At 33.0% G+C, this 21,732-nt stretch overlaps 2 protein-coding genes across 3 annotated transcripts; both read right to left on the bottom strand.

Annotated features, from left to right (window-relative positions):
* Nucleotides 1–1,600: 1,600 nt before the first annotated feature.
* Nucleotides 1,601–5,442, bottom strand: LOC143533037 (uncharacterized). Its single transcript, XM_077027921.1, has 3 exons — nt 4,585–5,442; nt 2,345–2,690; nt 1,601–1,972 (listed from the first exon to the last, which is right to left on the bottom strand). The coding sequence occupies exons 1-3, from the start codon at nt 5,436–5,438 to the stop codon at nt 1,679–1,681; spliced, it is 1,494 nt and encodes a 497-aa protein (XP_076884036.1). The 5' UTR covers nt 5,439–5,442; the 3' UTR covers nt 1,601–1,678.
* A 7,607-nt stretch (nt 5,443–13,049) lies between these two features.
* Nucleotides 13,050–15,746, bottom strand: LOC143533036 (sorting nexin 2A-like). 2 transcript variants are annotated; one of them, XM_077027920.1, is made up of 6 exons: nt 14,775–15,746; nt 13,951–14,160; nt 13,585–13,845; nt 13,414–13,500; nt 13,256–13,333; nt 13,050–13,094 (listed from the first exon to the last, which is right to left on the bottom strand). In XM_077027920.1, exons 1-5 carry the CDS (start codon nt 15,744–15,746, stop codon nt 13,256–13,258), a joined length of 1,608 nt encoding a protein of 535 aa, XP_076884035.1. In that variant the 3' UTR covers nt 13,050–13,094. The 2 variants fall into 2 exon arrangements, with proteins under 2 accessions (XP_076884035.1, XP_076884034.1); XM_077027919.1 differs by lacking the exon at nt 13,050–13,094 and having other exon boundaries at nt 13,118–13,333.
* Between the last annotated feature and the right edge of the window lie 5,986 nt (nt 15,747–21,732).

Here is a 21,732-nt window from a genome sequence, read left to right as displayed (position 1 = left end):
TTTATGTTGGTCAGTAGGTAAAAGTAAGCATGTCTTGTTGGTATATTCGATAAAATATAAAATTTTATATATTAAAAGTTATAAAACAAAAACAAATATAAGTAAAACTAATTATAAAAATATAATATAAAAAAAACAAACAAAAAGTTAACATATCTTTGACTATGCGTTTGATGCTAACATATATTTGACTACGTGTTTGGAAGTCTAACTCATCTTTAACCATGTGTTAGGAAATCTAACGCGTCTTTGACAACATGTTAGCGTCTTTAACCATGGTTTAGGAAAATCTAACGCGTCTTTGACGACGTGTTATGCGAACATGTCGTCAAAAACGTGTTAAATTTCTTAACATATGGTTAAAGATGAGTTAGAAATGGACATTTTTGGAATTATTAAGTTTGATGGACAAAAATAGAATCTATTTTTTAAATAGGGCCATTTTGGGAATTTTCCCTTAATTTTTTATAATTATCGATATAAATTAATGAAATGATATTTTATGCTATTAAAAAATTATTCACATCAGTATTTTAAAAAACTTTAATGACACTTACATTTTTTACTAGTTTTAGAAATGCGTCCTCATTTTATAAATATATAATACATGTGGTTCAAATTTTAAACGTATTGTATGGCTAGTGTAGTAGTGTATTAGATTTGTTATATTTAAAATAATAAAAGCATGTAGATTTTTTCATTGGTATAGTATAGTGGATTTAATAATTTTAGATGTGTATTTTATTATGTAATCTCATACTAGAGACGTAGGCATTTTGCACAAGTGACAACCATGATTAATTTGTCAATCATAAAAGAGAAAGGATTATGTATCAGTGTTTATATCTGATTTATGTTATGTTTGCTCAATTTAGCACCAAAAAGAAAAGTCTGAAGTCTGAACTCATGTGTTGACAACATAGATGGTGTTTTTAAATCTGAACAAAAGATAAAATATTTATATTCCACAAGCAAATGTTTTGAGTCGTCGTTCTACTGATTCGCTAGTCAGACCGATTGGATCTGTTTTAAAAACCGGAGAACTTATTATTAGCCTACTTATTGAAAAACTCAAACTGCCTTTTAACCTTTTTGACTGACGCTAAATTAAGCACGCAGGTTTGTGTTGCTTGGTTCTTACTAAAATTTCCCGGGTTTTCCAAACCAAGTTCTTTGATTCGTTTGAGATTGGTAGCAGTTATAACAGTTTCTGGTTTTTGATGACTTTATTTGGTATACATGTTCCTTCACTCATGTTCGGCATCGTACCATTGACATAGCCTGGAATCTTATTCTGATAAGAAATATATAAACGGAATAACCTTATTCCGTCAAAAAAGATAATTTGATGAAGAAAGCTTGATAATAAGCATGTATGGTAATTAATGTAACAATTGCTAAAGTAGCATAGAGGGAAACATTGTCGATAAGCTGGGAAGAAAAAAAAAAGATATTTGAATTTGTTAAGAGTGATGCCATATGGTGTATGAAAATTTACAACAAATGAATGATATGTTATTGATAATAATAATAATAATAATAATAATAATAATAATAATAATAATAATAATATAAAGCATGAGAAAATTTAATCAATTACAATACAAAATAATTTTGCACACTAAATAAAATATAAATAATAATTTTGTTCCAAGCAGTTCTTATTTTAACAACAAATTCAAGCAATAGTAAGATGAAGAATCTCACGAAACTCCAATCTTCTAGTTTCAGTATAAAACGTCTTGTACTTATTTGGCCAATAAGTCAACCAAATCCACCCTCTCGCTTCCCACTCCATCGTTTCACCGATCGCATCTCTTCCCACCTTCCACAACACACTTTCCCCGTACTCGTCTCGTGCAAAAATAACCCCGCCCTGCCTCGTAAACGGCCGGTAAGCACTCGAATACCGGTTCCTAAACCACGCTTTCGGTTTAAGCAGCGCACATTTTGATGGTTTCGATGAGAAAACCTAAAAAAAGATGTTTAGGTTGATGACCTTTTTTAAATTAATTAAAGAGTTATTAGATTTTAATAATCTCAGCTTTCACATATTCGCAAGGGTTAATCAAAACTCAATAAATGCTTATTGTTTACAGACAATCCTAACTTTGAATGTATTTTTATTCAGTAGTCTCATATTTAACTGAGAACAAATCTTGTTAGCCTTTTGCCGATGTTGAAAATACGTATGCGATTGTGGAAGGAAAATACTTCTAAGTTTGGATCGTCTATGAACATTTTCTGAGTTGAGATTAATCCCGATCAATGGGTAAAAATTAGGATATATTATTAAAATTCAATAACCAATTGAAAAAGAAGAAAAAATGGAAAAAGAAAAAACCTCGCGACCATTAATGCTATCATGAAGGAACCAGCTAAACGTGCTGCTATTACCATAAACAGACTGTTCAAATTTCCATGGTTTGAGGTTGGTTGTGACGGTTTCACCAGCGGAAACTGATATTCCAATGTGAGGGTTTGGTGGTTCAAATGAACCTTCGATGGATCTCTCTACGCCTATTTCTCGGGTCGGGTTTTCGGAAGATCTGCTAACGGAAACGCTCAAGACTTTGGTTTGGATTGTCGGGGTAAGATGTAGGGAAATGCGTGACGGGAAGTGTTTTTCGTCGATTCCTGCTCCACGTTCTTTTAAAAGAGTATCATTTACAAGTCGCATAATATCACACCTGAATTATAAATGAAATAATATTAATCAAACTTAAAAATCATGTTTCTCTTTTTACTTTTATATATTAATATTTTAAATTTAGATATAAAAATAATTTCTTTTTAGTAGACATCACAAATCCCTCCAAAAGGAAATTATTTTAGGCACTGTATACAAACAGTATACATGCATACTTTTTATAGCTATGACTTGTATAAAATGAACATCTACCGGGAGTCACTTGAACGGTTGGTCCACCTATTTACAAAAACATTTTCCACAAGCATCACAATCATTTATCTTAATATAAAAGATGCGGTAAAAATTTTTATTACAATGATAAAAAAAAACTAGCGTTTAGTGTTTACATTAAAACTAAATAAGAAAAAAGTAGTTAATTTAACATATATATTATATTTAACTAGGTTAGAACCCGTATGATACACGGATGGCTAAAAAATACAACAAAAAAGAATGAATTTAATAATATTTTAATAACATATCTTATGGATTTATATTATAATCATCAATTTAATAGATAATTTTACATAAATATGTGGTGATAAAAAAAATAAAACTAATAAAAACGGTTTAATAACACAAATAATAAGATATAAACAAATTTGTGTGAAATATAAACCGACTGAATCGATAAGGTTGATTATTTTAATTCATTTTGATTTATTATATTAAAAAGAAATGTTAGAAGTTGAACGTAATTTATTTTAATTTTGAATTATTTTATTAATAAAAAATTATAAGAATGTACGTTATTTATAGAAAAATGTATTGTTTTAATAGTATAGTAGATTTAATAGGTGTTTAAATTTTAAAAAATGTCTATTAACAAAAACAAGTTGATTCACATAAGATAATTGGATAAAACAATGATCGTCTAAATCATACTTTTTAATGTATAAATTTCTAACCCGTCTACTCAATAAATAAATTATTATTGTAATAGCATAATAGTTACAATAATATTAAAACTCAAATGTTTTGTATTTTTTTTTTCTTTTTTGCAAACTGTTTTTTAATAATGAAAAAAGAGCTAGTTTATAAGCATCCGGGTTCGGTTCATAATTCATATCTCAACCACAAACCTAACTCCATAATAGTGTCCTTTGCTTTCAAGCAATCTAAAACAAGGTCATTGACACTATTAATATGCAATTATTGATTTTAGACTTGTCGATGTAGTCTTTACCCACGCATTTTCTTATGTATCGTAACCGGTGGATAACAACGGTTATGACTTTTACTGGGGGACCAATGACGAATTCTTTCATCATTAAGCAACCCGTTGAAAAACCTAAATTCCACTTTTACCAACGATTATCACTTTCACCAAGGGACCGGTTGGTTCGGAAACCAAGCAAATAGCAGGTCCGGTTAAGCCTCTTTGGTTGTTCCTCATTCAAGCCGGCAAACTAGGTGAACCGAATCGGGAGGTCGGAACGGATTTCCGGTTTACATAGAAAATATATTTCTACAAAATCTCATTTTATAGGTTTATTTAGTGCTCTAAACTTTATATTTTATTTATTTAAGTCTTAACAAGCATAAATCAAGTATTCCTTACAAAAGTAGTGAATTCTTAAAAAAAGAATATGCTAACACATCTTGTTTTATTGATGATAATCACAACACGTTATAAAATAATATTTATTATGTCATCCAGTTCTTAAATCCGATCAGACAATCAATTCTGAAAACATTGATTAAAAGTCTTATGTTTCATAGTATGTGTGGCGTGTTAAAGAGATTATATGCTTAGCCAAATCCTAATTCGATCTACCCTAGTTACCTAGTTAACTTGTTGTGTTAAATTAAAATTTAATTCTAACACACACACACAAAACAAGTATTACTTACAAAAAATAGTAAATTCTTGAAAAAGAAACCTTCCATACCTCACGTTATCAATGCTAACTAAAACATCAATCCACTTCTCTCGGACAGTCACCTGATAATTCAACTGAATCACCCCTTCAAGTTGATGATAATTCAAAGAAAACCCAAGTTTCTCATCATCTTGTCCATTACTATTACACTTTTCAATCTCCATAGCAATCACCGGACAATACAGCTGAATCTTCCATAACCCTAATGCCGAAACAGCCGAAGAATACATGGGAGATGGCGATTTCAGCGCATGGTTCATCGCTCGTAGCTCGATCATCCAGTTTGTGATGGCAAGATTCATGGATCTCATCCATTGTTCTTCCGCGTTTGATCCTATTAACCTCATTAGTCTTTTAGAAGTTGTCCGTGCCCATGAACACGCGAATTGATCTTTAATAGTGTTAATACAATCACACCTAATATCTTGTGGTGCTTCGTATATAGATACGATGAAAGCAAGCGCAAGAAACGCAAAATTAACGATGACTTTGAGGTCGGGGATCGAATTTGGTTGTGGGAGATAAAGGTAGGCATTGGAGAATTTTATAGGGCTGTAATTGAGAATATCTTTGATGATACTGGTTAAGAGTTTGGAGATGGTAACTTGTTGATCAAGTAAGGTGGTGTTATTGGTGGATTTGAGTGGTTTAGAGGTCCAAAGAGAGATGGGTAGGTTGTAATTTGCATCAATGGATAAGGAGAAAGGAGAAGGGTGGGTTAGGGTTTTGAAGGTTATGGAGAGTTGGAGAGAAGGTTGAGATGAAGAACAAATGCATATGGATTTTGTGTTTGTTGGCCATTGTGTTGGTGGTGGGAGGCTTTGAATCCAACCCCACACATCAGGAAATGAAGAAGTGGCCATTTTGAGAGATTTTTAGGGTTGAAGAAGGTTAGACAGCTTATAAGAACATGCATAGCAGTCTACACACGATCTAAGGGAAACAGAAACACATGTTTGCATAGATGGTATGTGTGTATATATAGTGTGAGAGAGAGAGAGAGAGAGAAGGCAAGGAAATGTCAATTACTATGGAAGATAATGCATATTTCTTTAAGCAATTAGATACTCATTTATGAGATTTGTTTTGTTTTCTTGACTATTTTTTCTTCATGGACTAAGATTCATAAAAGAAATTAAACCTTAATAGATAATTTCAAGTAAAATAACTAAATAAGTTTAAGTAGCCGAGTAATTTAATCAAACAAGCATTCAATGAACTATTAAATAAGACGTTCGTTTATATTTGTTTATTTAATGTAGAAACAAACATAAACCAAAACTTTTATTTATCTTAATAAAATTATAACGATTACATGTCAAATTTGTTCATTTATATGTGTGAACAATAGGTCGTTTATATTTGTTCACTTACTGTGTTGATTCTCTCGTTTCAATATTTATTTAATTTTTTTGTTATTCATTAGCAATACTAATTGGCTCGTCATATATGCATCATTCATCATCCAAATCAGATTCTATACACAAACTTTAGGTAATTGACTAATGAGTTGAAAAAAAAAAATACACGTTCATTTTCTTCATTGATTTACGTCAAATGTGTTTGTTTTATTTGTGTAAATTTATATTTCTTTATTTATGTTCATTTAGAGCATTATCAAATAATAAGCGAATTGAACACGAACGAATATGAAAAGAAAGATTTACTAGTGTAATTAAAAATATATTATTTATCTAAATATTATAAAATTTCGACTGAATATATATATAGATTAATAATTTCTACAACTTCATTTTATCTATAAAGTTTTTTCTTAAGAAAAACTTTATGTAACATATCTATTTATTATCGTTCTTTAAAAGTTAAAACAAACTAATGATGCTGAATTTAAGTATAACACTTATTAATTTATTTTATTAATTTTTACTAAATAGCTTTTTTAAAGGTTTTATTAATAGTTAATCTCTTAGACCATGATAACTGGGAAAAGGTAATCATATATACATTATCTATATACATACGAGTACGCAATTATAGATTTGTTACATACGTATTTGAAACTAATAATAGTGACGATGATTTGTAAAAAAGATAAGAAAATGATAAACCTTCTCACAAATTCTAATCATTCGTAAGTGTTAATTAATCGTGTAAGTTACAATAATAATATTCTTAAATCTTAATTAAATAACACTTATTAATCTTGCCAAAACAAGGTAATTAATAAGAGCCAATAAGGTCATTGCATGTAGTATTTTGGTGAAATACACAATGGATGATTGGATAGAGAGTGGGGGTGTGTGAATAATGATAAAGATATCGAATAAAAATGCTTTAAGAACATGATTCTTACCTTTTGCTTCCTTGTTCAAATTGGTGAATGTATATAAAAATTAGTTTGGTAACATCCACTCTAAGGTTGTGGAATAATTCAAATTAATGGTCCTTTAACTTCGTGGCAGAATAAGAGTGGTTGTTTTAAACTTTTAATGTTTATCGATTTGATTCTAACGTAGAATAGAATCTATCGAAAACAAGGAATGAAGAGTTAGCCATGTACCTAATTGTGTTATGGTATGTTCACGTGTTTGGTTTTACGATTGGATTCAAGGGACATGTTTTTATGTAAAAGCAAAGTGACAAGTAGAAAACGTTTTCGTATGATGAATTATTGAAGTGTGTTGAAGACCATAGTCGTCTAAAGTTTTCAACGCTCAAAGCGAGCATTTATAAGGTTACACGACTCTTATGTTCACCTCTGAAAAACATATGATATGTGTTTGATAATTAGAGGGGTCAAAAGTATTTAGCCATTTTGGGATCAATGCCTAACTTATGAACAAGCCATTTAACTTTATTGGATGCTTGTTCCACCTTTCCTCTCCTTAGCCGATGCAAAGTGAGTTGTGATCGACAAGACATCTCAGCATAAGTCGTAGGTTAATCCCAATATAAACCATTGTCTTTATGTTTATCTCATTCTAAATTGGATTTAATTTATTCTATGGATAATGAGGATCCTATAGGCATCATACTTCATTACTTAAAAAATTATATATGCTTATTGGAGTTAACCCAAGTTAGTCGATTAGTCAAATTTGATATCTTAAACTTAGTTAACATGTCAAATAAACAACTATGATAAAATGAACTTGTTAACTTAAAAAGATTCAAAGAAGTTAGCATCATCTAGATGAGTTAACTTAAAGAGTAAAAATGAAACTGTTTAATTTATTCTTCAAATTAACATCATTATGATGTTGCTATAGATGTCAATCATGGTCCATTGTTTAGAAAATGGGTAGGTCAAAATAAATTGTATTGAGTTTAAATGAATCAACTCAAATTAATTAGTGAACGATTCATTTTAGATATATTTTAAATTAGTTAGTGTGCCAAAACAAACAACGAATATAAAACTTAACTTAAAGGTCCAGATAAATTAGTATAATCCATGCCATTGTTTGTCACTAGAACATAAAAATACTCGTTGTCGTTGGCACCGTCATCACCGTCATTGACACTCATCGACGTTCTCACATAGTGACCAATCTAGAAATTGGTTTATACGGTTCATTGTTTTTAGATGCTTCAATTTCATAAGGTCGGTCATAAAAAATTTTGGGTCGTTTGACGCTTTGTTCGGCCATTCGGGTCATGCACGGTTCAACAATCGCACAAACAAAATCGATATTTTTATTAAATAATAATAATAAAAAATAACACAAATTTAATGATCATGAATTTGTACTCTTTGTCTCATGTACATTCAACCATGAAACAACTATTCAAAATGCTTAAACTTCTAATAAATTAACAAACTAGCATGTAAAAAAAGAATTAAAGAAATTAACATGTAAACAAACTAACAATTTTAATTTAAGAATTAAAAATATTAATATAACAAAGAAGTCAGTATCAGAAACCTGGTGGTCCAAATGGTAGGGCAGCGGGGTGAGGCCGTGAGATGCAACGGCGGTCCATGGTGAGGTGCGGCGGCCAGCGATGGACAGAGGCAGAGCGGAGGTCAGCCAGAGACGGACTGTGGAGACTGGGGTACTAGTAATTGAGACTTGTGAGGGTCTGAAAGTTTTATAAAACCCAAAAATACTCCATTTAGCACATGTATAAAAAAGTTTTAAGAAAACACGATAATTAAACCCGAGACCATATACTTAATAACCCATGTCTTATACACTACACCACTTGTTTAGTTTTGTTAAGGGTTCATCTCATATTTTATAAGTGGATTAAGTTTCCCGTGAGCCCACGACAGACATTTGTCCGTCCATGGTTTTAACCTGAACCTATTGTAACCCAAACCCACTTTGATCCATTACCTATCCCGCTCAACTTGTATTGACCATCGAGATATGACAATTTATGGAAGATAAGTTGTTCTTATAATCCATCAAAGAGTAAAATTTTAGACGAGGAGTCGAGGAGTTCAAACGGGAATATATGCACCTCACATGAAGGAGATATGCATAATGAAACTTTTGTTTCATATAAAGAGAAAGGAAAATGTAGAATTTCACTCATCAAGGAATTTAATCAAATAAAAGAGATTTTATAGTCACACAAAAGGAGTACAATTATTAGTCCATGGGCGACAAATGGTGTGAGTTTGGGCAACAAAGGAGCTACAACACTGTCCCCAGGCTACAAAAGGGCGATAAGTCAGGGGGCAGGTCTTTGTCACCGGGGTGTGTTTTGGGTTAATATTATTATATTATATGTGCATGTGTGTAATATATATATATATATATATATATATATATATATCTTATCTTATTTTACCATACTAATAAAAGAAAATGTTAAGCTTAGATGTCAAGCTACATTCCTTATAATTCCTAATCAGGATAACTTCATAGAATAGTAACCAAGTTTCCCTGCTGTTTCAAATAGGTCACTCATTCTTTTCTTTGTCCCAATTAGGTCACTAAGTTTAGTTTAATGTTCTAATTTTAGATTTTTTACCTATTTAATAGGTTACATGCTAAAATGTCAATTTCTATTTTTAAATGCTTTTTTTATTGATGATGTGGATTGATATTTGAAAGTTCAAATTAGTGATGTATTCAAAAGTCAAAAGTCGAAGGGTATGTTTGACAAAGAGCTTTTAGGAGCTTTTAGAAGCTTCAAACTTCAAGCTTTTTTAAAAAAAAACTCATATTCAATAAAAAGCTATGTTTGGTGGAAGAAGCTTCAAACTTTTAACTTTGGAGAAAAAGCTTCATGTTCAAATGCTACTAGTAGTAGCCTTTGATAAAAGCTACAATCTTTTACAATTGAATTTATAATCTTGGTACCTGAATTTTTATCAACTTTTGTTAATTTTTGTAATAGTTACATATTTTATCCTTATTCAAAACTAACTACCCCCATGACTTTTTAAAAGACTATAGCTTTTTCACATGTTAATATTTTTTTTGAACAAATTACATCATAAAAAAGAGCATTTTATTCTCTTTAATTTGAGTATTATATTGCTATACTTTTTTTAACTTTAAAAAATTAGTATACTACGTAATTACCGGTTATGATTGACAACAAGTCGAGTCAGACGAGCTCGGATCATGTGTAAGACCAAATTAAGGTCGGAACAAGTCGACACAAAAAGGGTTAATTTAATTCGGTTCGTGTCGGTACGGTTTTGAGTCGAAAGGGGCCAGGTCATAACATGTTTTAGATTAAAACGGTGCCGGGTCGGAAAATGTTTCAATTCAAAAGAGGTTGGTTTAAAAATTATCTATTTAAAATTACTGTATATTTCACTTTTGTTTCTTAATTTTCGCCACCGGTTACACACTTAGTGCCTTTGCACGAATTACGTGTCTGCATTCGGGTTATGTGTGCACTATTATCAAGTGAATCACATACCGACACTGATTATGCGGTTGATGTCAGATTGCACGCGCACTTGACCGCACCGCGCGGGCGCCCAACTAGTTTTATTAAAAGCTTCAGTTACTCTGCCAAACACCTAAATATATCTAAAAAACTACAGCTATCAGCTTCCAGCTACCAGCCACTGGCTTCTAGCTTCCAGCTAACAGCCACCGGCTAGTTTTACCAAACATACCCAAAGTAACAGGTTGCCTTTTTTTAATTTATTTTTTCTTTTAAGTTATTATAATTAAATAAAATCACCATCATCCCTACCTTCATCAGTTAATCAGTTGATAGCCTCACCACCTAACCTCTGATCATCTTCTCCGGTGACACATGTAACATCCGAAGACATTCAACTTTTCTAATCTCTCTCACAAGCCGCTAAATGAAGCATCTAAACCATCAGCATCTCCTTGTTTCAGATTTGCAACTGTTTTAAACAAAAGGGGTTTCAGATCTTCATAAAGTTTGTTTATATGCATCTCATAATTTCATATCCAACTTCAAAATCCGACCCTATTCTTGACCTGCTACTATTCTTGAGTTGCAATCGCATCACAGTCGCCGTCGGAAATGAAGATGTAAGTGGTGGTGATGGAATAATTAGAGGGAGGAGAGAGTCGGCGACAGGAACCGATGAAGACGGTAGTAGGAGAAGACAACAGTTGCTTGCTTATGAAAGAGTTGTTCAAGTTGCCGGTGGTGGCAACGTAGATTATGGTAACGACGGAAATTTTGAAAGTTACTGCTAATCAATTGAGTTGTAATAGCAGAAGGTTTTTCAATAAATTTCATCTTTTGAATCAAAGATTTTGCACCATCAATTGTCAGGTGACAGTGAGAAATTTTGGTTAATATATTGATGCTATGTTGTATAATTGAAAAACATTTAAAAAATAGGAATTGACATGTCAGCATGTAGCTTATTGAATTGGTAAAAAATCTAGGATTAAAACATTAAACTAAACTTAGTGACCTAATTGAGACAAAGAAAAGAACGAGTGACCTAATTGAAACAGTATGAAAACTTTGTTACTATTCTATGAAATTATCCCTTCCTAATCCCTCATGTCATTATTTTAGCTATCCATGGGTTATAGGCCAAAACCATTTAGTCAATTGGGTTATAACACAGTGTGAATTTTATTCATTATTTAGTTAAGTGTCATTTTCATACCTGAGTTTTAACCAACTACGCAACTTTAGTACATTTTTTAATATTTCTAGCAATCAACACCCAACGTTTCCAAAATCATGCTATTTTAGTATTTCTCGTTAACCCCGTTTGTTTTTTCCATTAAGTCATGGATAAAATAGTATTTTTATTTCTTATTTACTTAATGTGGTAAAAAAATAAATGAACAAAACTACTTTTTAGCACAATTAAACGAATCGAACTACTTTCTTTTAACAAAAGTAAATGATTTGAACCAGTTTTTTAATAAAAATAACAGACCGAACCACTTTTAAACATTTAACAAAAATAAAAAAACTGAAACACATTTTTTTAACAAAAATAAATGAACCGAACTACTTTTAAAAAAACCGAACCACTTTTTGTAACAAATATAAATGTACAAAGCCACTTATTTTTAGCAAAAATAAATGAACCGAGTCAATTTTTTTTTTAAATATCATTAAGTTCACATTTCCCATTATGTGTAGTACAGGGTAACACATGGAAAAAAATACATATCATAAGTCGGGAACTAAAAAAAATTAATTCATAAGTTTTACTTTGTACGTTAAATTAATTCATAAGTATTTTAAGAATCCCAATTAAAATAATGGACCTTGAAATTTTTTTCATTTGGCAAATCTCGTGTAATACACAGATTCAAAAGCTAGTACATATACATATACACATACACACACACACACACACACACACAAATATGATGGGGCTCCAAAACCATTATACCCCTAAAATAAAAATTACCCCTTTGTTGATGTAGCGCCACGTGTCAAAAACCGCCCCCAATTCGTAGCACCCCACTACACATAGCCTTAGAGTAAGCGCTTTAACGTGTATTGAGCCCGATATACGTGTTTAAAATATGTAAAGTTAGAATTATATAAGACTATGTCTAGTAGGGGGCTACAAATTGGGGGAATATTTGACATGTGACGCCTATAAGCAAAGGGGCAATTTTTATTTTACAAGTGTAATGGAGTTGTAGCCCCATTACATCTCACACACACACACACACACACACACACATATATATATATATATTACACACAAATACTAATATAATAATATGTTCCAGAAATACTTACCATGCGACAAATCCGTGTCCCCCCCCCACCCACCCCCCACACACACAAACACCCCACCACTTATCGCTGAGGGGGGGGGGGGGGAAGGGGGGGGGGTTCTCGCCCAATATCGCCCCTTTGTAGCCCACTACACATGGCCTAAGTAGAGGATTGGAATTTACTTGCGAAATGGGTCAAAATGGTGGTTAATCAAGTAGTAGACAAGAAGCATACGGAGCCCAGAGTACCATACGCCCCTAGTGTATGGTACGCCTACTGAGGATGGTGTACTACGCTATTATCGAGCTCAATTGCATGTTGCCTACTTCATTATAACTTTATCATCAGCTTGTGTGATATCTAAACTGCAAGTTTGAAAGCCAATACAAGTGCACTGGAGCCTAAAGTTAAAAGAACCAATATAATAACATGGAGATTACAATTACAAGTCTTGAAATTGTGTACTAACCCAAAATAAGATGTGTAAAATTGCTGGCCTGAAGAAGTGTACATAAAAGTCGATGTAATAAGTAGAATTAACCCATAATATTGTTTGCGGTACCTATGAGCTTTTCGCATATCCACTCGTTTCGTTTGCAACTGTTTCCCACACACTTGCCATCTTCTCTGCATATCCTGCCTGTAACAATAATAACCACAATGCACTTGCTTCAAATAAGTTGTACACACTTTTCACTCATAATAATATAAAAACAATACCTGGTTAACGACAAATCCTTTCAACATGCCAAAAAAATCATCATGTCTTTCTTTGTCCAATCTCTCAAGCTCATTCTTATTATTCTCCTGCTTACATAAGAATTCATTATTGTATATTTAACAATAAGTTACGTTAAATTGATGGCAAGCCAGCAGTACAAACTGTGTTACCTTTATGTGTTCGTATTCTCTATCTGCACGGTTTTTAGCTTCTTCGGTAACTCTCATTGTTTCTTTCAGCTCCTCAATTTTCCTAACTCTAGATCTGTCACCACCAAATATCTTGGATGCAGCTGCTTCAAGCTTTTCAATTCTAATATTTAAATTTGACAGCTCGGATAAAAGAGTCTGTATAGTCAACAATGCATTTGATCGATCTGAATATGCGTTGTTCACAGTTAACATCACTCCAAGGTATTCATGTAGCTTATCCTGCAATAAGTCAAAACAGTAAGCCGATTTTTTGACTAACTGTTCAATATCATATAATGCAAATATGCAATATGCAATAAGCTAAGAGAAGAATTAAGAAGATACCAAATGTCTGACTGTTTGTGAATTTAGCTCTCTATACAGTCTGCTGGCTTTAACAGCAGAAGTAGCCACATTTTTCATATCCGCAGCTCTTACTTTTTGAGAGTTGAATTTAGCTTCTTCTGACTCGAATTTGGTTAGCTTCACAAATGACAGCCCTAATTGCCCCAGGGTGTCCCCAATATCTTGCTGAGCTAAAACAAGAGATTCAGCCTACAATAGTTTGATCAAATAAATCAGAATATGAAGAAAATCAACTCATTTAGATGTGTCCTGCTATTGGTACACCACCCCCAAAAGTGTACACCAACCTATCTGCCACATCATACATCACATCATACAGAACATATTACCTTTTTCGTTATCATACGATCTGTATAGAACGAAAAAAGTGTCAGAATCAGTCATTTCTTTACAAGTCAAAAATCATTTGGGCTGGATGATTTGGCCCTCGTACGACCCGTGTGACCTTTTTCGCTCTATAATACGACCCATATGACAATCAAAAACAGCCCTTTTGACCACTTTTCGCCCTGTAATACATGATGTCATTCGGGTCGTATAAGACAGCAAAATATAAGGTTATATAATCAGTCATTTCGTTATCAGCCAAAAATCACATGGGCTATATAATGTGGCCCGCAAAAACACCGTGTGACCTTTTTCGCTCTATCATACAACCCATAATGACTATCAAAACGGCCCATTTAACCACTTTTCACCCTACAATTCAGGACGTATGACACGTCATTGGTGTCTGCATAAACATGTCACCGGTGCTTGAATAGACATGGCCTTTCAAACAATTTTAAGATCAAACAACAGACCTGCTGCGACACATTACTCAGCTCCTGCTCAAACTCCTGCAACTTCTTCTTCTTCTCCAAAAACTCCTTATCCTCTTCCACCACAGGTGGCTTCGTCCCGCCCCAATCATTACTAACCGACTGCCTTAACTCCTTAAACAACCTCAACAAATCCCTCCCTCCTTTTGCGGGTTGCGCCACCTCATCCGGATCCACAACCGACTCCGCAAACAACTGTTTCGGCAGCTTCACCGCTCCATCAATCACCCTCGACGCCACGTCAGTCGTCCTCACCAACGGCAGCTTCCCCTGCACCTGCAAAAACACTCTCAACTCCTCACTCCTCCGTATCACCGGATGCGCCGCAAGCTTCCGCAAATACTTCTCCAATGCCGCTCGCCTCTGCTCAACAAACTCCTGCTTCTGCATCACTTGACTCTCCACAACGCTCTTATCCGGCCTCAACGGGATAAAATAACCTCGGTACGAGTCCGATAACCGGTCCGATAACGTCACGACGTCTTTAAACCGTCTCCGGACGCTAAACTCCGTTCCGTTAAACTCCGGAAGGTTCGTCCACGTGGCAATCAAGTAGGTTACAAACGCGTTCTGCTCCGTTTGCGGATCGGCTACCGAGATCTTCAAGTAATCGTTGGATAACGTGGACACGGCGTCATCACCGTCGGCGTCAATTCGCTTGCCGTCGAAGGATCTGAAGACGGCGTCGGCGTACGACGGAGGCTCAATTAACGAATTGAATGAGTTAGGGTTTTGATGACGTGGCGGCGAAGATAATAACGGATCGTCGATGTACGGCGAGGATGGAGAGAGAGGGTGGTGAATACCGTCTCCGTTTGGTCCGCCGATAGATCTGGATGACGGAAATATATCGTTACCGTTAGGGCTGTTATTATTGTCATCGTTAAGAGCTAATGATTCCATTTCATCAGGGGGGTGGGGTTCTTGAAAGCCGGGATTGTCTAATCCCCTCATCGAGTTATGAAAGTTTGAAGATTGGGAGATTGATTGATTTGATAATTGAGGAATGAAGTAACCGCGTCGGAGGTGGTTGTTTCCGGTATCAACAGCACGGGGTGCTTGTCCAGGATTTCTTTTCTTTTCTCTCTTTTTTATTTTTATTATTAATAAAGTGTAATTTACGTTTTACTCCACCTTTTTTTCTTAAGAAAACAAACCAAATTTGGGTGTAAATAGATTAATTTTGTTTTAATACATCTAAATTCTTTAGTTTAAAATAATTATATTCGTAAAATCAATGTTAAAGGTTTGTTGATAGAATAATCGTCATTGGGTTAATCGAGCAACAGAGACGAAGTGTCTTAAACATATAAAGATAATGCCGAAAGTAAAATAGTATCTTGTGTTTTAAAAAAAAAGTTAGTAGATAATTAGTTAATTAACACGGAAAAGGACACTAAATTCACTTACTTTTAGTTAAGTGTTTTAATTTTAAAAAAACAAAGTTAAAATGTTAAGGTTTTTAACCTAAAGAGATATAACTGGAATATAGTTAAGAAAAAAAAAATTAAAACCGTAAATAAGTTTAATAGTTATTCCTTTTATGCCAACTTAAAAAAAATTAATCATTAAATAATAGTTATGATTCATCTATACTTCATTTAAAGTAAACTACAAAAATCATCAATGAGGTTTGATCAAAATTTAGAGTATATAAAGATGAAAATGTTGAGGTGGATGCATGGATACATAAGATTGGACTATATAAGAAATGACATCATTTTATAAAAGACTAATAGTAATTAGTATATCAGATATAAAAGATAATAGAATAAAGATTGAGATAGTATGAGCATGTAAAGAGGATACAGATGACGGAGTTGGTCAGAGGTGTGGATTCCCTCACTATGGAGAGGAGGACGAATAGAGGAAAAGCAAAATTGACGTGGTGAGCTAATTAGACCGCATTTGATAGATTTGCATCTCTTTGATGGTATGGTCAGGGATAGGACTTCATGAAGACGTAAGCTTCATACTAAGGATTTTTAGGGGATGATACAAATTTGTTTAGCTTTGTTGCAAGTGATTAGTTTTTCGTTACTTGTAATGATTTTCCACAGTATCTTCTTCATGCCTTCATTTCTATACGATGTTTTAATAGTTACTCGCATGTGTTTTGTTTTGTTTATTATTATTATTATCACTTTTATAGTTATTGATAACCAGAGGCGGATCTACTTGCAAAATGGATGGTTTACCGGAACCACTTGAGTTTCAAAATAATAGTTTATCGATATATAGAAAACCACTTTATAAATTTGGAAAGAACCATCTTACTTACAGCAAAAGCAGTTGGTCTAGTGGATAAATCATTGATTTTGTAAACTAAAGGTCACAGATTTGATTCCGTGTACCACTACTATTTTGTAAAACTTTGTTTTTTGTAATCCAGCCTTTTAGAATTTTAGGGTTTCATAAAACAATTATATAAACGGGTTATACAAACTTAAACGCCGCTCTCTGCCTCTCTCCTCTATCTACACTCCACAACGGCACACCACAGACCACCGTTGCTCCTACCTTCGGCCTTGCTACCGTGACGGTAAGTTTAGATTTATTTGTTAATTTTTCATGATATTGTTAAGTTGTTTGTTAAATTTTAGTTTATACTAACAAATTAAACCTGTGGTAAAGCAATACTATGTGGAGGAACATTAACACTCTGATTATATAGCAATTATGTGTGTGTAAATAATGGATATCCGTTGACTTTGTCTACTAAAGTTGAGTGTAATTCAAAATCTTCAGTTTTACTCGAAATCTTACATTCAATCGTCTCAAACTAATTATTGAACAATTTTGTAATTTGCTAGTTTGTTAGTTTTTAATTTGTTAGTTTGTAATTAACTTTGCCAGAATCATCGAACCGACACAAAAATTTTTATATCCGACTCTGTAAAATCAATGCATCTAAAAGCAATAGTACACCACATGAAAAAAGTATCGGATCCACCACTATTGATAACCTATTGATAATATATGTTTCATATGGTTATTGGAGTTGAATGTCTTTCTTAAAGCAACCTCTCTATCTTTTAGAATATGGTGTGTTTACATCCCATCATCCGAGACCTACTAGCTGTAGATTTGAGAAAAGGTAGGAAATATACAATTTTGATATACTGACTATTTAAACTTGTTTAAAGTCATATTATTCAAACTTCATTGAAATATATTGAATTATTACAAGCAACCTTCATCAGTTCGTTGTGTGGTCAACCTTTTGGAGCTTATTGGCTTGATGAGATCAAGCTGAATGCTTAGTTGCTTACTGTTAGGACCCGTACACACACGAACTAAAGCAATAAATAAACACAAGGATTTAACGTGGTTCGGTCAAAACTGACCTACATCCACGGTTGGCTACCAAGTATTATTTATCGAGTGACAAACGATTGCAAGTATATAACGTGGTATAAATAAAAACTGAACTAAGGTAATTTGTATATTATTAAACAAGAAATCTTAACCGGGTTGGGCTTAGGTTCGGGCCGTTCGGCCACCCTGCACCTGTCTTCTCTTGTAACTTCAATTAATAAATCATGCCTAAACAAAAAAACTACGAACCCAACACTTACACGATAAAAGCGCCTTATGAATTTTGATCAAACGTAGAGTAAAAGGATAAGAGCCCTTTGTATACGAAATTCACCCATTTTAAAAATTAAAATAACGAAGTTTAATGTAATTTTGGAACATTATGGACAACTGGTATTTCGACCCCCGCGTTGCGGAGGGTGTGAAACCATAGCCGAATACAAAAACAAAATCAAATGACAATTCATCGAACACATGCACTAAGAAAAATTTATCTAAAATCCTTATTCCAACATCTTAGTTTCACCAATACAACCTAACGTCTAATTTAAGAACCCACAAACCATATAAAAAAGTTTGGCTTTGATAACAAACACTTAAAAACAATTTTGGAACCCACAAACCATAAAATTTTTTTGGCTTTGATGACAAACACTAAACAACGTTGAAACATCATACGGCTTCAACCGAGGTTGCCATGTCAAATAGCTAACCACCCTCATCTCCAAATAGAAGAGGAAACAAACTAATCTTCAAACACCACAACACAGTAATAAGGCATCATGCCTTAAAACATTACGGCCATCAGAATGGTCATCGGAAAAGCTTTGCAAACCTGCAAATAAACAAAAATGATAAGGTAAAGAATAACTCGAATTAGAGGCTACAATATTTAGGAACAAATACATACCTGAATTGAAACATGAAAAAAATATTCTGAAACCACCATCTCCACCAAGTGTTCTGCTTCTTGTATGACCAAAATTAGAGAACTTCCTGATGTATAGAGAAAAACAAAAAACTTGTTAAAAGTAATAGCAATATCCAAAAATATATGACATAATTAAAGCTAAAAAAAAAAGTGTGTATAAGTTAAACGACCTTCCATACCTTGCATTGCATTCATCCATAAATTTTCTTCTAGAAGGTTGAATGGTATATTTGATAGTTGATGTTAGAGATCCATCATCACTAACAGATCTCGAGGTTGGACGGACCACGTTTTCCACATATTGGTGTAAGGGGTCACACCTAACCACAAAAATACAACACAACATTAAACGCTGATATAGTAGCATGTATCTGCAAGCAATGTAAACCCAAAACATACTGGAAAAATATTATTGTGTGAATTCATCATACGTGTGATCTAAGAAAGAAAAGGAAAAAAATGGTGAGTGAATGAATAATTTAGTAAGATGAAGTGAGTTGAGTAGGTATACCTAGGCGGCTATTTAGAAAGGTGTATTATGAAATGATATATTAGCATGAACACCATTATTGAGTTTGCTTCTCCAGCAGCTCCTGAAACATTAACACAAAAGATGACTTTTATACAGTAAAAATAAAACCGATTTTTATGCAAATCAAACTAAACACTATACAAAAAGAATAATTAAATAAAGCACCATCAAAAGCACTTTAAAGCCATTGAAAAAATGTGGTATGCCTAATTTACAGAACTCCTTATCCGCTCTCTAATCATATTCAAGTTACCCGTAGCATTCGCAATGGTTTGTGTGGCTTTCTTATGCCGCCCCTGCTTGATTAATAAAAATAAGCACCACCACAAAAAGGGTAAATTAAATAAGCACCACCACAAAAAGGGTAAATTAGTATTTTTCACTTGCAAAAAAGTTCAAATGAAACAATCTTACCCGGACAACTCGAATAGATTGAGTAGCGTCTCCACCAATGCACTCTACAGTGTATTTAGAAGCTATTTCTTCATACTGAAGCAACAAAATTAAGATGGCAAAACGTTAATGCAGGAAATAAAACGAAGATATTAGGTTGGAAAGAACCAAATCAAGTGACAATAGCACAGAAGAGAGACAAATAAAACACAAAATAGTAAAGAAGATAGGTTCTATTCAGAGTTTGATCAAAATAGTGTGGTTCAATAGAACTTTTACCAACTTTCTAACCAATAAAAGAGAATATAAAATCAATTTACAAACATTCCAACCAATAAATGCACAGTGATTCAACAGAACTTTTAGTTGTAGGTGTTTCTTTATCAACAAATTCTTTGTGGCATTCGCCTAGGGTTTCTAGATAGAACCCGGCAAGACATGAACAATCGGATGTCCAGACGTGATTGGAAGAGAAAGCATATTTCATGAAGACAGAGAGTGTTTGCGATTAGTGATAAAGAAAAGAAGATACGAAAGACAAAGCAAGTGTAAAGTTATTTTCAAAAATAGCAGATGAAGAGACACATGTAAAAGTAACTATGGACAGGTGGAGTAGGCCGAAAGAAAGTTGTAATGTGCAATAAAACAAACTTATAATGCAACCTCAAAAGCATAATGCACACTAAAAGAAATCAATGGTACAACATTTGAAGCACGATTTTGGTCAAAGAAGTTGTAAATACTATATAATAAATAAAAATTTATTTTTGTCACATGTAATTCTCTTACTCATTTTTACTTTTTTATCCCGCCTCTCTCTCCTATTTATTATACACTAGGTTAGAATCCTTGTAAAACACAGGTTGATAATATAATAAAAGTTACAAATAAATATCTTACAATACTAATAAAAGAAATTTTGGTCAAAGAAGTTGTAAATACTATATAATAAATAAAAGTTTATTTTTGTCACATGTAATTCTCTTACTCATTCTTACTTTTTTATCCCGCCTCTCTCTCCTATTTATTATACACTAGGTTAGAATCCTTGTAAAACACAGGTTGATAATATAATAAAAGTTACAAATAAATATCTTACAATACTAATAAAAGAACATATGTGTCAAGCGTACATTTTTTCTAATTTCTAATATCTCATCTCATTTATTCTAGCTATCCATAGGTCATGGGTCAAAATCATTTTGTCAAGCGGGTTATAACATAGTGTGGATTTTATAACATAGTGTCATTTTCATACCTGAAGTTTGATCAACCACTGAATTTTAGCACATTTTTTAAATTTCTTACAAATCCACACCTGACGTTTTCAAACAATGCTATTTTAGTAATTTTCGTTAACCCGTTTGTTTTTCCTTTAAATCTACATTAAATGAATTCATACGTATTTTGAGAATCACAATTAAAACAATGAACCTTATTTATTTTTATCATTTGATAAATTCCGTGTAATACACGGGTTCAAAAGCTAGTAACCTAATAATATAAAATACTTACACATGGTGAAACATGAAAAAAACAATACAATTTAGAGTCGTTTAAAAGTGTTTCCTTTTTATGTTACAATGGAATTTTCGAAGATATTTTGACCATTGGTTTAACCATATAAACTGAGATGAAGACTATTTTATCCACATAATATTAAACATAAATAGAATATAGTGGACACCTTGGTTTTGCGGCTTGTATCCAAAATTGGTCGTTAAATGCCGAACCAGGCCAATAAAGCATCGAGTTATTTCATACTT

This window comes from Bidens hawaiensis, unplaced genomic scaffold (genome assembly GCF_021521415.1).
Source record: "Bidens hawaiensis isolate Kalapana, Puna unplaced genomic scaffold, B.hawaiensis_p1.1 tig00009577_1, whole genome shotgun sequence".
Classification (NCBI taxonomy): Eukaryota; Viridiplantae; Streptophyta; class Magnoliopsida; order Asterales; family Asteraceae; genus Bidens; species Bidens hawaiensis.
This window is presented reverse-complemented; position numbering and strand designations above follow the sequence as displayed.

What these genes read in the sequence shown, in the direction of transcription:
- LOC143533036 (XM_077027920.1), bottom strand. Translation starts at nt 15,746, where the DNA reads ATGAGGGGATTAGACAATCCCGGCTTTCAAGAACCCCACCCCCCTGAT. An exon ending in TGAGTAATGTGTCGCAGCAG is followed by an intron (nt 14,161 to 14,774) that starts GTCTGTTGTTTG and finishes AAACTATTGTAG; the next exon opens with GCTGAATCTCTTGTTTTAGC. An exon ending in CACAAACAGTCAGACATTTG is followed by an intron (nt 13,846 to 13,950) that starts GTATCTTCTTAA and finishes GACTTATTGCAG; the next exon opens with GATAAGCTACATGAATACCT.
- LOC143533037 (XM_077027921.1), bottom strand. Translation starts at nt 5,438, where the DNA reads ATGGCCACTTCTTCATTTCCTGATGTGTGGGGTTGGATTCAAAGCCTC. An exon ending in GTTAGCATTGATAACGTGAG is followed by an intron (nt 2,691 to 4,584) that starts GTATGGAAGGTT and finishes TTTATAATTCAG; the next exon opens with GTGTGATATTATGCGACTTG. An exon ending in ATAGCATTAATGGTCGCGAG is followed by an intron (nt 1,973 to 2,344) that starts GTTTTTTCTTTT and finishes ATCTTTTTTTAG; the next exon opens with GTTTTCTCATCGAAACCATC.